Source organism: Chlorocebus sabaeus, chromosome 21 (assembly GCF_047675955.1).
Source record: "Chlorocebus sabaeus isolate Y175 chromosome 21, mChlSab1.0.hap1, whole genome shotgun sequence".
Classification (NCBI taxonomy): domain Eukaryota; kingdom Metazoa; phylum Chordata; class Mammalia; order Primates; family Cercopithecidae; genus Chlorocebus; species Chlorocebus sabaeus.
In genome coordinates this window covers 87,622,539-87,637,538 of record NC_132924.1, presented here as the reverse complement: position 1 = coordinate 87,637,538, position 15,000 = coordinate 87,622,539, and the positions used below count along the sequence as shown (strand labels likewise).

Genomic DNA, 15,000 nt, shown 5'->3' with positions numbered 1-15,000 from the left:
TTTACCCTGGATTTCCTTCATCATTTTGTATTTTCTGCTTTCATCTTGCTGTTACAAATAACTACTTCTAACTTAGTCTGAATTTTTTTTATCCAATTGAAAAGAGTGCCTCAATTAAAGAATACATAAAAATTAAAGAATATATAAGAATAAGAATATATAACACATAAATATATAAAATACATAAATATATATAATATACAGGTACATATATATGTGTTATACATAAGCAACTGTCCTTTATAATGGCTTTTCATTTGGTGCAAGATAAACATACAGGGATTCCACTAGTTTGTTTTGAGATGTAATATGAAAAAAAGGATTGGGGACTCAATATATTTTCTATCTTTCTTTTTCATTTGATATATGTCAGCTAAATAGTAAAAGTGAATGTTTTCCTTTCATTTCAAACAAAAGGATACGCTATCTGATATCAAATTAAAGCTGAAGCTGTAAAATTTATTTCTAGTGCATACTAGAACTAAAAATGTCACAATTATATTTTCCTAAAAAACTTTTATAATAAACACTGGATACAAAATTTTGGGAGAACAGATACACAAGAAAATGAGAACTAAAAACCTTTCACAGCGCTTTAATTTACCTATCATTTGCCTCTTCAAATCCTCAGTTTTCTCCATTATTACAAAGGAAAACAAAGTCATCTGAGAAAATCTGTGTAACTGGTGATGCTTTCCTTCTTCATTTTCACTTCCCACACAGATGCTAAGTAAACTTTTTTTGAATAACTGAAGTTAATTCATTTAGTGATATTATTTTCTTTCTTTTCAAATTTCTAACACATTTTAAAGAAGACAATGCCTCTATGGAAAGTATATTTAATCGATATTTCACTTCGGTTCAGTATACTTACATTAGCTCTATTAACAGAATTTATCACAGATCTTTGACTTAGTGAATCTAAAGCATATGAAAACAAAAAATGGACTAAAAAAGGCCTTAAAACCTCCTGTCATTAGTTCTGTCATCCCTATAAAGTTAATGGGTTGGAAAAATGGTCAGTCTTTGGAACCAAAGTTGGTATTTAATTGAAAGGAAATGCTTTTTTAATTGTAATTTCTTTGTTTTTGGTTTTTTTTTTTTTTTTTTTTTTAACACTGGCATGAATATGAAAGAAGACTAAGGTAAAATGAGGGTACATATTCATCTGATTGTTAGTAATAAACACATAAATATTTGAGAAAAATTAAATGCTCCTTTCAATTTGCTATAAACAAAATCATACTGAAGGAAAGTACTATTTTTTCCCTAAAGATTTATTTTGAATTTTGTCAGAAAGAACAATTTGGAGCAATATAATGCATGGTGACTGGGTTAGTCCTATGGCACAATTTACCATTCTTAAAAAAAACAGTAACAATAGCCCTTTACCTAATTTCAATGACAAGGAATAATATATTGATAAGGACAAATGTACTCACATGAGGAAATGGAAAATCATCTGTTAAAACAACATCTCTATGTTCTTTCTTTGCTTTAACTTTATTATTATTATTATTATTTTAGAGAAGAAAACTTCAGCAAAGTTACCTAACATTTTTTAATGGTCTCTTTGCTTATAATCAGTTTCATACCCAAATAAACGGCAGCTCACAACTGTTTTGATAAAAGAAAAGTGTAAATTTTCATTTAAGGCCATTTACAAAGAGCCATAGTGGTATATGAAGCAAATTTTTTCTTAATTAATTAGAAATGATAAAAGGTTAAAAAAATCTTTGTGGAAGTCTTACTGTAATTCATTTAAAAAGTTATTGTGATGCCAAGTACTTGTGCCTGGTTGTTAAGGTGCTTTTGCTCTATACCCTGTAGTCAGTCTTCCATTTGTAAACACATCTTTTTGATGTTTCTGCCAACATCCTGGCAACAAAGCAGTGCAATTTCAAATGAGCTAATTAACTTAATTGTTGATGAAGCATGAAACAGTTCACTCACCCTGTTAGCTGCACCATGACAACATAAGAGTCTCAGCCTGTGAAGTTACTCATCTCCATAAGCCTATCTGTAGCTCTCTGTTTAGATCTCTTGTATACCAGAATTGTGTAAGGAAAACATTTCATGAAAGATGAATCTTTTCACTTGAAAAAGAACTCCTTAAGATTTTTTTTTTAAATAAAATACTCTATTACAAATTAAGAATACACAAAGTGTTGGTTTTAAGCTAGAGAAGCCATGTAATCTGTTATACAAAGATATAGCCATGTGTGTTTCTTGATGTTTCTAAGGGCAAAAAGTAACAATGTAAATGAAATGTAGTTATTTCTTTAAAGTTTAGCCAGTATAAACTTTCAGTTTTAATTCTTGTAGTTAAATGTATATACTAAATACTATTTTAAAAAATATGTAAAGCCTGTAATTAAAAAACAAGCCTTCAAAATATGTTTACTGAAATATATATATATTATGATGACTCACATAATATTAATTAGAAACTTAAAACTTAAGAGAATTCTATTTTACAAACAGTTCTGTTACAAAGTTCTCCAATGATTAATCACATATTATTGTAGGCTAATATTTTTCATTCATTCAAAAACCTTTACTAAATAATCTGTAAAATACCTTAATGAAAAGATTTAGCCAGACCTTGCTAAATCCACTTGTTGGAACCCACAAAAATCTTATAGTGTGTCTTATAATGGACTTTTACTTTTCTCCTTCATCTTTTGTTTATTTACAATGTGCCTAAAACTCCCATATAATCCAGCACCCCACGCCAAAAAAAAAAAAAAAGTAAAAAACCTACTTTAAAAACTGTCCAAAATCTTCACAAATGCTTTCACAGCCTGGCCATTTGCAAACTCCATGGCCATAGAGAGTGTGAGAGGCCCCAGTCTCCTCATGTGACGAGCTGTAGCAAAAGAACACGACGTCAGATTCATCTCAAAAAGCTATAATCGTTGCAGGCTGCTAGCGCCTGTCAGGTTACGATCAGTGACAAACAGGTCAAAACAGGTCAATTCAGCTCAGAGCAGTCAGAAAAATTTAATCGTTCTATTGAATAGTTCAACTGCCAAGGCTAGATGATGTTCCAATTAGAGGAGAAATAGAGCCAAAGATGACTGTTAATAAAGGATGAAAAACTAAGAGGACTGTATAATATCATATGCTAATCCTGCCATATGACCTTAATGTAACATTTTATCTCTAAATAAAAAATATATATTCATATGTGGTCAAGTGAAAAAAAACCCTTCATTTTTAAGAAAATAATAGGACAGTCATTATAAGATTTTGAAGTGCTCTTTTTAAAGAAGATATGGACCTCTAGGATTATTTAAATTGTTTAACATTTATGTATAAACCACATATATTTCTACTAGTTACACTTGATTTAGAAAATCTACTTTGGAACAGTATTCATTAGCTATATCTTTATATACTTATTGAAGACTTTTGATAAGTGAATATTAGATAGAGAGAACCCAGAGAAATCAACCAACTTTTGGAATGCATAATCATCAAATTAATCTCAATTAAAACAACAGCATGAAAGCATTCAGGAGCATACCACTTTATACTAATAAAAACAAACAAGAAAAATTTTCCTTGATACTCAAATGAAGGCCAGAAACATCACTGAATTATAGAATTTTATTTTAAATGGTAGTATAATTCAATATATGTTTATTTGAAAAACATTTGTTTATGACAAAGAATTTGTTAAGGCAAAGCAGATATTCATATTGCATAACAGAACACTATCAATCCACTACACTTACATATGAAGTTTGGAGCTTTATATATAAGCCTAAGCCATTATGTTAAGAATTATACATTTACATTCCATCTTTTAAAAACAGATTTTTCACACTGAGCAACATTTTAGCTTATGAACTATATGCAAATTACTTTAAAGGACTTGATTAGAGAGCACTATGCCTAAATAAATGGAACTAAAGGACAAATGTACATGAATGCTCCTTTTCCAAATGCAATTTTTATACAACTAAAATAAAACAGTAAGTAAAAAATTATCTAACATAACACATTTAATATTAATAACTGAAATAAAATATTTTTTCTTTGAAATTTTAGTTGAATTTAATCATAAAATCACCAACACAAGTTTATCTTTATGTGTTTAGATATTTCATCATGCCACAATTAAAAAGGCAAACCAGAATTTCCACCATCTAGCTTAGTACGCTTGTGTCTATATATTTATCTGTTCTCTGATTTCTAATTCATATGTTTGAAACATATGAGAGATATCCATGCATCTTTAATTATTTGAAATTAAAGAACTGATTTTTAGCTGGAAAAATGTTCTCAGCAATCAGGTTAATCATAACATCTTAGTCATAAAAATATATTGATACAATCATTCCACATGCACTCATGAAAAAATAAATGTCTTCAGGCAAACTCCCCAACTATATCCATCAAACTTTCGGTATTTGAACTGCTTTTCTGTAATATAAAGACTATAATAAGATAAATAATCTAAAGATTTCTAACCTGTTGTTCTATACATTTTGTCCTTGTTTCAAGTGCAAATTGTTCTTTTCCATTGTCTCAATGGTGAAAATAAAATTTGATGATAGACAAATATAGAATAAAGCTCATGAGATTTACCTGTCTCGTCTTGCATTTAGAACTGAAGACTGTCCATTCACTATGGAATGATGAGTTATTGGTGGTGATGCTTTGGAAGTGGTGGAGGAGGTAGTCGAGGAGGAATTGTTAGTAGTGAGGTCTAGCCCTCCATGTTTAATGCCATTGTCTTCCATACTGTGAACTCCAGTCACTTCTTTCCATAACTGCTGAATCTCAGCAGGACTTAAGCCAGCTATAAAATGAAAGAAAGCTTCTTTAACATAACAAGGTAAAGTTTATATAATGAGCTTTGTGTTATTAATAGATTAATACCAACAACAGTGATATTACCTGCATAAATTAATATGCAACAAAAAATCACTTTTACACTATCAGCACCAAAGCTTTTGTCTAGAAAAAAATCATTTATTTTCGAAAGAGTACCAATTTGGGAACAGTATGGGGAATACTGCCATATGAAATAATTGAGAATATTATCAAGCACTAAAAAATCTCTGCATGCTCCATTTAAAAACTGAACTAGGGCCAGGCATAGTGGCACACGCCTGTAATCTCAGCACTCTGGGAGCCCGAGGTGGGCGAATCACTTGAGGCCAGGAGTTCAAGACTAGCCTGGCCAACATAGTGAAACCCTGTCTCTAGCAAAAAAATACAAAAATTAGCCAGGTGTGGTGGCGCACACCTGTAATCCCAGCTACTGGGGGGGTTGAGGCAGGAGAAATGCTTGAACCCGGGAGGCAGAAGTTGCAGTGAGCTAAGATTGTACCACTGCACTCCAGCCTGGGTGACAGTGAGACCCTGTGTCAAAAAAAAAAAAAAAAAAAAAAGAATAAATAAATAAATAAAAATAAAAATTGAACTATTCAACTTTTAAGAGTAGCTTTTACTTATTGCTAGTACTAAGGTTTTTTTTTTTTTTTTTTTTTAAATCAGTCAGGAACTGAAAGAGAAATAGATTTCAAAATAATATCAAAAGAAAGTAAAGAAAAAAAAAAGGGGAAAAAAATGCCAGGAAAAACGGTGAACACTCAACTCAAAAAAATAGGAGACTTCACAATTATCTGGTCATTTTGATATTTCTCAGAGGGGTGAACTAAATAATTAAATTTAATTTTGGTGTCTTAAAGAAACCAATATGCTTACTTAACGGGATCAATTAAGAAGATAATATCTAAACTTCTTCATTTATGACTGATAGAGTAAATCAACTACTCATTGTAAACAATTCCCTGGTTCAGATTATGCAAATTTACTTGAATTATACAATAAAAATAGAAAAGCTAGATATAATCCTTTAGTTTTTTTTTTTTTTTGAGACGGAGTCTCTCTCTGTCGCCCAGGCTGGAGTGCACTGGCACAATCTCCACTCACTGCAAGCTCTGCCTCCCGGGTTCATGTCATTCTCCTGCCTCAGCCTCCCGAGTAGCTGGGACTACAGGAGCCCGCCACCTCGCCCTGCTAATTTTTTGTATTTTCAGTAGAGACAGGGTTTCACCATGTTAGCCAGGATGGTCTTGATCTCCTGACCTCGTGATCCGCCCGTCTCGGCCTCCCAAAGTGCTGGGATTACAGGCGTGAGCTACCGCACCCAGCCAATCCTTTAGTTTTTAACTATAAATTTGAAATAAAGTATTGAGAGACTATTGCTTATAGTATTTGACTTAAAAAATAGTCCTGTGTCTTAATATATTTTTTATATACCTTGTGCTTTTTAATCCTCAGTACTAACTAATAGAGTTAGTATTATTAGTTTAAACAATTCATGGAAAAGGAAACAAACTAAGAGAGAAGTTCAAAAATATGTCCAAGATCACCCAGCTTCCACATGGTAAAGTTGTAATTTAAATCCAGGCAGTCTGGCTTGAGTACCTTTGCTCTTAAAATACTATATTAAGAAAATATTAAAACTACTGAATAATTAAGTACAGGGAAAAATGAAGAGACTATTTACTATATTCTGGCATTTTACTAACTGCATTACATTTATAATCTTAGTTAACTTCGCTTGAGGTTAGAAATCATTATATTTTACAAAGAGGCTCAGAAAGATTAAATATTTTGCCCCAAATCACTCAATTTATGTTCAGTGAGCAGAATTCAAACTCAATGCTCTGTAGCTCCAAAATCTATGTTCTTAATGACTATGTGCATCTATAACATCTAATATAAAGATGAAAGTACAACTTAAACTACCTCTCCCAACCTAACACACGTCTACATTAGATACTATAATGATGTAAGAGATGTGTGGGGTGAAGCAGGTTTAAATAGGTGGGGGAGATGGGGCAAGACAACAGAATATGATGGTGAGAAGAATGAACTCTCTCACCCCAATCCCTGCAAATGGAAAAATCCCTGATCTAGATATCACTATATCTAAGTATTGGCAAGTAGCCAATAGCAACAGAAGAATTCTCACTGTTTCAAACATAACTTCTGGTGAAATTATTCATCACAGCATTAACTTTAAATTGCTATGCCTATCACAATTTCGCACAGGTAGTTTTACTGAAGGCTATCATTTCAGTGATTCTGACTCCTTGAGATTTTAAGACAAGGCCTGAGCCTAAAGGAAAAACAGGATAATTTGGGTTTCCAAAGTTACTACAAACCATCTTTTTCCATAAAAATGAAAGTGGCTTTATAAAGAAAGGTTTCTCTGTTACATAGGAAACAACTTTTTTATATAAAGATCTATAATTATTGCTTTAACCCAGAATTCTGCAACTTTTCTGACTGTAACTTTTTGATTATCGGTTGGTGTTTGTTAGGTGTCCCAAAAGGAAAACTTTATCAGCAAATCCTTTTTCATGACAGCATCAACATGTCTTTTGCATGAGAACTTTCTCCATCTTACCAGCTGCCTCTCTGCTCTATTGTCAGCTCTTGCCTGCATCACAGCTATAGCCTTCCCACTGTCTTCCTGCTATCACCTTGCCTTGAATGTATGAATTTACTCTTCATGGAGCAGCCAAGCATTCTCTCTATAAACGTAAATTAGGTCATGTCGCTTCCCAGGCAAGGCCTCCAAAGGCTTTTGAGAATACTTAGAGGAAAACAAAACAAGAAAACAACAACAAAAACACCCTTACTATGGCCTATGGGGCACCGCACTTATTATCTGGCTCTTGCCTGTCTCTCTGATCTCATCTACCGCTCTCTCTTCATATTTCATTCTGTCATACCAGCATTCTGTTGCTTCTCAAATGTATCAAACATTTTCTCCCTTTCCAACCTTTGCTCTGGCTGTTCCTACAACCTATTCTTGGCTTCCTCCCTCCCTTCACTTAGATGGTTCAAAGTTCACCTCCTCTAAGTTTCCAACCACATTATCAACCCCTGCCCCTCCCCACCGTCCCTTCTAGCATTCCTTAACTCCTCATCCTATTTTTTTTAAGATCATGTATCAGTTTCTGAAACCATTTTATCTATCTATCTATCTATCTATCTATCTATCTATCTATCTATCTAGTCTATCTCTTGTTATCACCAGTCTCCCTCTAATACAATTGAAGTTTTATAAGAGTAGGAATTTCTTGTATTACTAGTATATCTCCACTGCCTTGAACAGTGCCTGGCATGTGCTCAATAAATATTTGTGGATTTCATTGATTATAATAGAGTCATACATTTCTTGAAGACATGTTAGTGCCCACATGGAAGTTTTGTGACTCTTGAAGGGCATACTCCATATGAATATTGCTACAATACAAGACTAATGTCTAGGAATTATATATGGCACTAGTTACTTCTAACATAGATTGAGTGGCTAACAACATTTTACATCTCAGTTAAAGGCTTAGATGGTTTTAGAGATTATACCAACTAATGATGTTACTAGTAATTCAGTTTTGGTATTTTATTAATAATTTAGTTATGTAAGTATCTACTTGCCTTCTAAAAGTAGATTTCTATATTATTCATTTGTACTGAAAATTAGTGATATCACCACGCTATTACAATAAGGTAACAAATATTAGGCAGTTAGTAGGCCCTCAATAAAGATTAGATGAATAAATGACCTGTTCAAATAATCCAAATAATGTTTCTTAATTAAAAACAGGAAGAAATGGTTTTAAAATATTATATAATAGATAAGAGGCAGAGAATAAGTCAAAAAGACTCATTTTAGCAGCAGCGGGTCCTGAAATGTTGGCATATTAGAATCACCTGGGCATATTTTAAAATCTCTAAGACCTTACCACAACCCACACCAATAAAACCACAATGTTAGAAGGGAAACACAGGCATTAGTAGTTTTTGAAGCTCCAGAGGTGATTCCAATGCACAGATAATTTTGGGGGTAAATTTTTAAAAAGAAAACTATTACCTTGCTCTTGGGACAAAGCTTTCAACCTAAAAATTGCTCAGCTCTTTTATATGCATACAAAACTACTTAGAAAATGTGAAACAACTAGCCAATCGATTTTGTACAATTTTGAAAGTTTCATGAGCTTTGAAGGCTTGATGGTTTGCAATAATTAATCTAGGTTATTTTTCAGGCAGTGATATAACAAGTTCAGTATTTCCAAAACAGTGTTCTATGGAACAGTAGTTTTATAAATGCTGTTAATCTAAGAGGTCCGTGGTCTCTACCTTGGAGACTTTATTATTTATGTAAAATAGTTCTGAGATGTGTAGTAACAAGGAAAACTTGAATCTCATTTTGAAGTCAGCGTTTTCCAATTATATTTGAGGAAGAAAAACCCAAGAAACTCTTTACAATTACACTAGTTTGTGTAAGTTTTAAATACCCGGTGTAAATTTAGGAGTCACCAACTGATCCCTAGCCCATACCCCTCCCTAGTCTTTCTATTTGAAAATCCCACGTAACCTTATCCAGTTTCTTAAACTTTCCATGTTCAAAACTAAACTCCTGTTTATACAGCCCCCTCCCTCAACCCCAACTCAGTTCTCAGTTCTCTTTAGAGTCTTCTTCGTCTCTGTTTTTTTTTTTTTTTTTTTTTTTTTTTTGAGACGGAGTCTCGCTCTGTCACCCAGGCTGGAGTGCAGTGGCTTGATCTCAGCTCACTGCAAGCTCCGCCTCCCGGGTTCACACCATTCTCCTGCCTCAGCCTCCCGAGTAGCTGGGACTACAGGCGCCCGCCACCACACCCAGCTAATTTTTTTATATTTTTAGTAGAGACAGGGTTTCACTGTGTTAGCCGGGATGTTCTCGATCTCCTGACCTCGTGATCCGCCCGTCTCAGCCTCCCAAAGTGCTGGGATTACAGGCATGAGCCACCGCGCCCGGCCTCGTCTCTGTTTTATTTAACTGATACTTACATAGTGCTTTTGATATGCCAGACATTCTTCTAAGTGCTTCACATATGATATCTAATCTAATACCCCAAACCATTATTATCATTACTATTGCTCTTATTATTCCTATGTTAGAGATGGGCACACTAAGGCAAAGAAAAGTTACATGCCTTGCTCTAGAGCTACTCTGTTGCAGAGCTTCCTCTCATTTTCAGGTCATTACTCATTAACCCTTTCCTCAGGACTCCTTCTGAGGGTCACCCCATTTTCCTATTGTTACTTAGGTTTTTCCTGTTCTTGCCTTCATTTCTCTCCTATGAAGAGAAATATATTTTACTCAACTTATTTATTAACTTAACTATATATTTTACTTAACTTATTTATTGTCTGCCTTCTACACTAAAGTGTATGTTTTACGATGGCAGGGATTTTTGTCTGTTTTCTTCACTGCCATATCCCCAGTGTCTATAAGAGTGCCTGCAGTCAGTGAAAGCTCAAAGAATATTACTTTAAAGAGTTTTAAAATTTGGCCAGAACACTCGTGTACTGCCAAACATACTCTGGGAATCTGTGGACTAGACTATTATGATTAATAGACAACTTTTATCTTAAGATTATTCGGTTTCTCTTATTTCAAGGATATATACACTAGAAGTGCCAAAAAGTATTGTAATTATTCAATTTTAAAATTCCATGGCCACAAAAAATTGGGAATCCCTATTCTGCTTTTGGATAATAATTTGGGCTTGTGCTTATTCACCACCAGTACCACAAACATTAAAAGGTTTTTACCACAGGAGCTGAGTAAATGAAAGGGTAATTCCTTAATCAAATTGCCTATCATACCACAGATAATACAACTTAATAATAATTCTTATGACAGGGTCTGACTGGAGTGCAATGGCATGATCACAGATCACTGTAGCCCTGACCTCCCGGGCTGAAGTGATCTTCCTTCCTGAGCTTCCCAAGTAGCTGGGATGTGACCAACCACAGGCATACGTCATCATGCTCAGCTCATTATTTTATTTTTTGTAAAGACAGGGTCTCATTGTGTTGCCCAGGCTTGTCTTGAACTCCTGGGCTAAAGTGATCCTCAGGCCTCAGCCTCCCAAATTGCTGGGATTATAGATGTGATCCACCGTACTTGGCCTAATAATAATTCTTTAATCCCACATTCAGAGTTTGTGGAGTATCTACAAGCTGCCAAGCACTGTGCTAAGAATTAAAATTAATTCATATCTAGATTATATGTCCTTAAGGCACACAAAGTTTAAAAATGTCTATGCTAGTTTCAACACAGCTTTGAAAATGCTAAGTTGATTTTTACTTATTACTAAAATAAGTAAAAAGCAACTTTTATTAGTAAAAAAATCTCCTTAGCAGCTTTTTCACACTCAAAAAAATAAAAGATTTTTTCAATGTCGTTTCTTTTTCTGTGTCCAGTAATTGATTTTTAAATGTTAAACAAATAATTGTATATATTATGATGCAAAGTATGTATACCGTTAATTTTTAACGAACTTATTTAGTGACACTCTACTTATTTTCTAAGGTTACTTAAAATTTAAAGTAATAAAAGTGAGTTTTGGTAGAAACATTTGTATCATATATATGCCGTTAAGCCAAATTGATATTTAATATTTGAATTGGAATCACTGAGATATTACTATATACTTTTCAGTTTTCATCTTAAATTTTATATTTTATGATGTGAAACTTAAAAACTAGTATACACACATGGCCAGAAAAACTGAATCACAGAAAAGGGTATATATTACAAAAGTAGACTTCCCTACCAGCCGTGACCTCTGGATACCTATCTCTCTTCTTCAGAAGAGAGTTCCACTTTCTGGAGTATCCTTCAGAGACCTGGGTGTTCATTTATAATTTGACAAACTCAACATATTATTGATTTATATTTGACAAGAGGTCTACTATCACCTACAGATACAATGTCCATCTTTAAAATGCCTGTCTGAGAGGTGAATTAAATACACACTTTGTCCAAATGCCAAATTTAGCAGAAGTAGGCATTCAGCTGAAACTGAGATCAAAGAGAAATTATCTTCACCAAAGACGGAACTTCTGGGATATATGAATACATCTGATATTAACAAAAATTAGAACTATCATTTTTTATAGTTTGCATTTTAAAAGCTTGATTGATATTCTATTACAAAACCAATGATGTTTCGTTTTTCTAGTCATATTTTAATGTGGCAAAGTTGACACATTGCTTTTGAGTCTTCCTCTCAAGATGTAAAGAATTGCCAAATAAAACTTTAAAAAAAGATTTATGAGATAAATGGAATTAAATTCATGTTAACATTATACATTCTAGTTCACAAAATAATTCTTCAATAATTATAGAGTTATGATATAATTTAATCTGAATCTTTTTTATATTTTTTCAAAAACTAACTCAACACACTCAATATTTTTCTATATATGTGAGTATTTACTAGTTTTTTAAACATAAAATTAACAGCATTCACAGGTAGCTTGGCAGGGTTTTATACCTGCAATGATAAATGTACATCTAAACTTGAATTCACTGATGAAATTTTAGCACACAAAGCACCAAATAAGTTTTTTTTTTTTTCACCCAAGTTACAAATGGAAAACTTTGTGATATTTGAAAGGGAATACTGACATGGTAACAATTTTGTCTGACATGGATTGTTCATATTGCTAGTGTTGTTGCTACAATTACATACAATAGTAATCTATGCAAGCAGAGGATCATTGATTAAGCAGTAAATCCAGGATGCCAGAAGTAGGCATTTGGCTACTTAGACTTCCATAAGCATAGAATGAAGCCAAAGCCAAATAGCTAATTTTGGCTGAATACTGAGCCCAAAGACTATCTTCAGCACAATTCTAACTCAGCCTAAAAACATTATTATATTTTTTTTCAATACATTTCATTTTTAATTGTTATTCAGCCACTCTTATTCCCAGATTCTCTCGTTCTATAATACGTTAATTCAGAAGAATCCTGGCTAGAATCTAGCATTCCCTGTTTGGTCTTTCAAATTGGTAATGAAAATCTTGTCTTTTAAGTAACTCTTATAAATTAAAAAATATGTAAAAACTTGGAGTGACAGAAAATCATCACCACATGTATTCCTATCCATATAGTCACAGTAAATGTGTGAATATATTGTGCATTACAGTATACAAACATTTATCGGATGTCAAAAACATATTAATGTTTAAAATTAACTTCATCTTTCCTAACCAATAGACAATGATACTGGTTTTAAAATGTTTCACTAAATTTCATTACCAGATAATATATAAACTATGTTATTTTTATATTACATAGATTTATAATCAGTATATTATTCAAGATGGAACTATAAATCCATCCTTTCTATTTGACTTATGTATGTATATACCTATATACCCATACTTATGTATATACCTATCATCAGTCTGTATAAAACCAAACATATACTTAGGAGATGGAAGTTTACTTGCCTAACTAAAATCCAAAATTATAGTAATATTAATGATTATCTTAAATGATTAATATTTAAAATAATTTACACTAAGATGATAAACAAAACTTTAGAGAGGTATGTAGATAAATCTGCTATTCTACCAAAATTCTTATAATTTTATTTCTCATTGTTACATACATATATTTTAATATAATTTAAGAAGCTGTAACTCTAAAAGTAGCATGAAGAAGTTGTGCTAAATTATAGGGATAAATAAAATATGACATAGTTTTAGGTCGGGCGCAGTGGCTAACGCCTGTAATCCCAGCACTTTGGGGGGCTGAGGCAGGCGGATCACTTGAGGTCAGGGGTTCGAGATCAGCCTGGTCAACATGGTGAAACCCTGTCTCAACTAATAATACGAAAATTCGCCAGGCATGGTGGTGGGCACCTGTAATTGCAGCTACTCGGAAGGCTGAGGCAGGAGAATCGCTTGAACCCAGGAGGCAGAGGTTGCAGTGAGCTGAGTTGGTGCCACTGCACTCTAATGTGGGTGACAGAGTGAGACTCCTCAAAAAAAAAAAAAAAAAAGACACGGTTTTAAAGACACAATGAGAACATCGTCCATCATTGCACATTAATCCTACTTAGTTTTCATATGGCTATTTTTCAAGGCTAATCAATCAACCAACCAAAAACCTGGTGCAAAGTGAACTGGAAACTGATAATAAAAATATTCAAAATACTTTTACCTTAACCTCTAACTAAGGAAGAAATGATTCAGGGCTTAGACTGTACAACAATTTCCCATTCTAGTTTTGGGATTCCAGCACAGTACCATAATGTTAGGTTCCTTTACTGTAGCTAGTGTATTCAACATACAATGAGCGTCCACAGTGATACTTTTCACACTTAATCATCTAAATCGTAAAAAATAAGATGCAACAGAAACTTTGATCAGTGAACCAACTACATTTGTGGCCCTACAATTATTCAAATGGATTTTTTTAACCTATATTAATGAAAACATAGTTTAGTGATTTCATCTTTTTTCCTTTTTAAAATATAAATTTTCTGCTCAAAGACAGATGTCTTCAGATTTACTTTCCTTTCCCTAAATGTTTGCCATTTTCTCATTTTATCTCTCATATATCTTATCAAGGATAAAAACAGAAGAAAAGGGAGAAACAAGGATTCTATGAAAATAAATTTTAATTTTAATTTCAGGTAATTTCTATTTGAAAACTATTAGAATGATTACATCATTATAAATTTCATTGTTAAGAGAGATGTTTTTTGCTTGTTTTGAAATAATGTGGTTTCACAATATGTTTTAAACAAGTTACATTGTGTTTCCATTAGCACCTATTTTAAAATTTCTTCAAATGTTTACTTGAATTGATTTAATAAAATAAGATTGTGGTAGATCATGCTTTTCTGTTGAGGAAATTCTTATATAGTTATAACCTAAATACCAATTTCATTTGAACTTTACTGAAAACAAAAAAATATTGTTTGTTTTAGTATAGTTTCTATTGAAGAAATCCATGTTTACATTGAAATAATTTTATAAACTCTTTTTTCTTTCTTACTTTTTCATGTCTTTAAATTATACTTATTTTTCTAAAGAAGAATAACTGTGAACAGAACATTCATTGATATAATGATGCTATGATTTATTCCAATTTTCTTTAGAATAACTCAGAAAAAT

The 15,000-nt window shown here is 32.7% G+C and overlaps 1 protein-coding gene across 8 annotated transcripts in view; it reads right to left on the bottom strand.

Moving 5' to 3' along the window:
* The window catches only part of FOXP2 (forkhead box P2), a 592,983-nt gene that overhangs the window by 46,254 nt on the left and 531,729 nt on the right, over positions 1-15,000 (bottom strand). For all 8 annotated transcript variants that reach the window (XM_038004457.2, XM_073009292.1, XM_073009288.1 and 5 more), the window contains 2 exons: positions 4,597-4,810; positions 2,765-2,869 (listed from right to left, as the gene is read on the bottom strand). In XM_038004457.2, the coding sequence (XP_037860385.1) occupies positions 2,765-2,869; positions 4,597-4,810 (319 nt within the window). The remainder of the gene's footprint in view (positions 1-2,764; positions 2,870-4,596; positions 4,811-15,000) is intronic.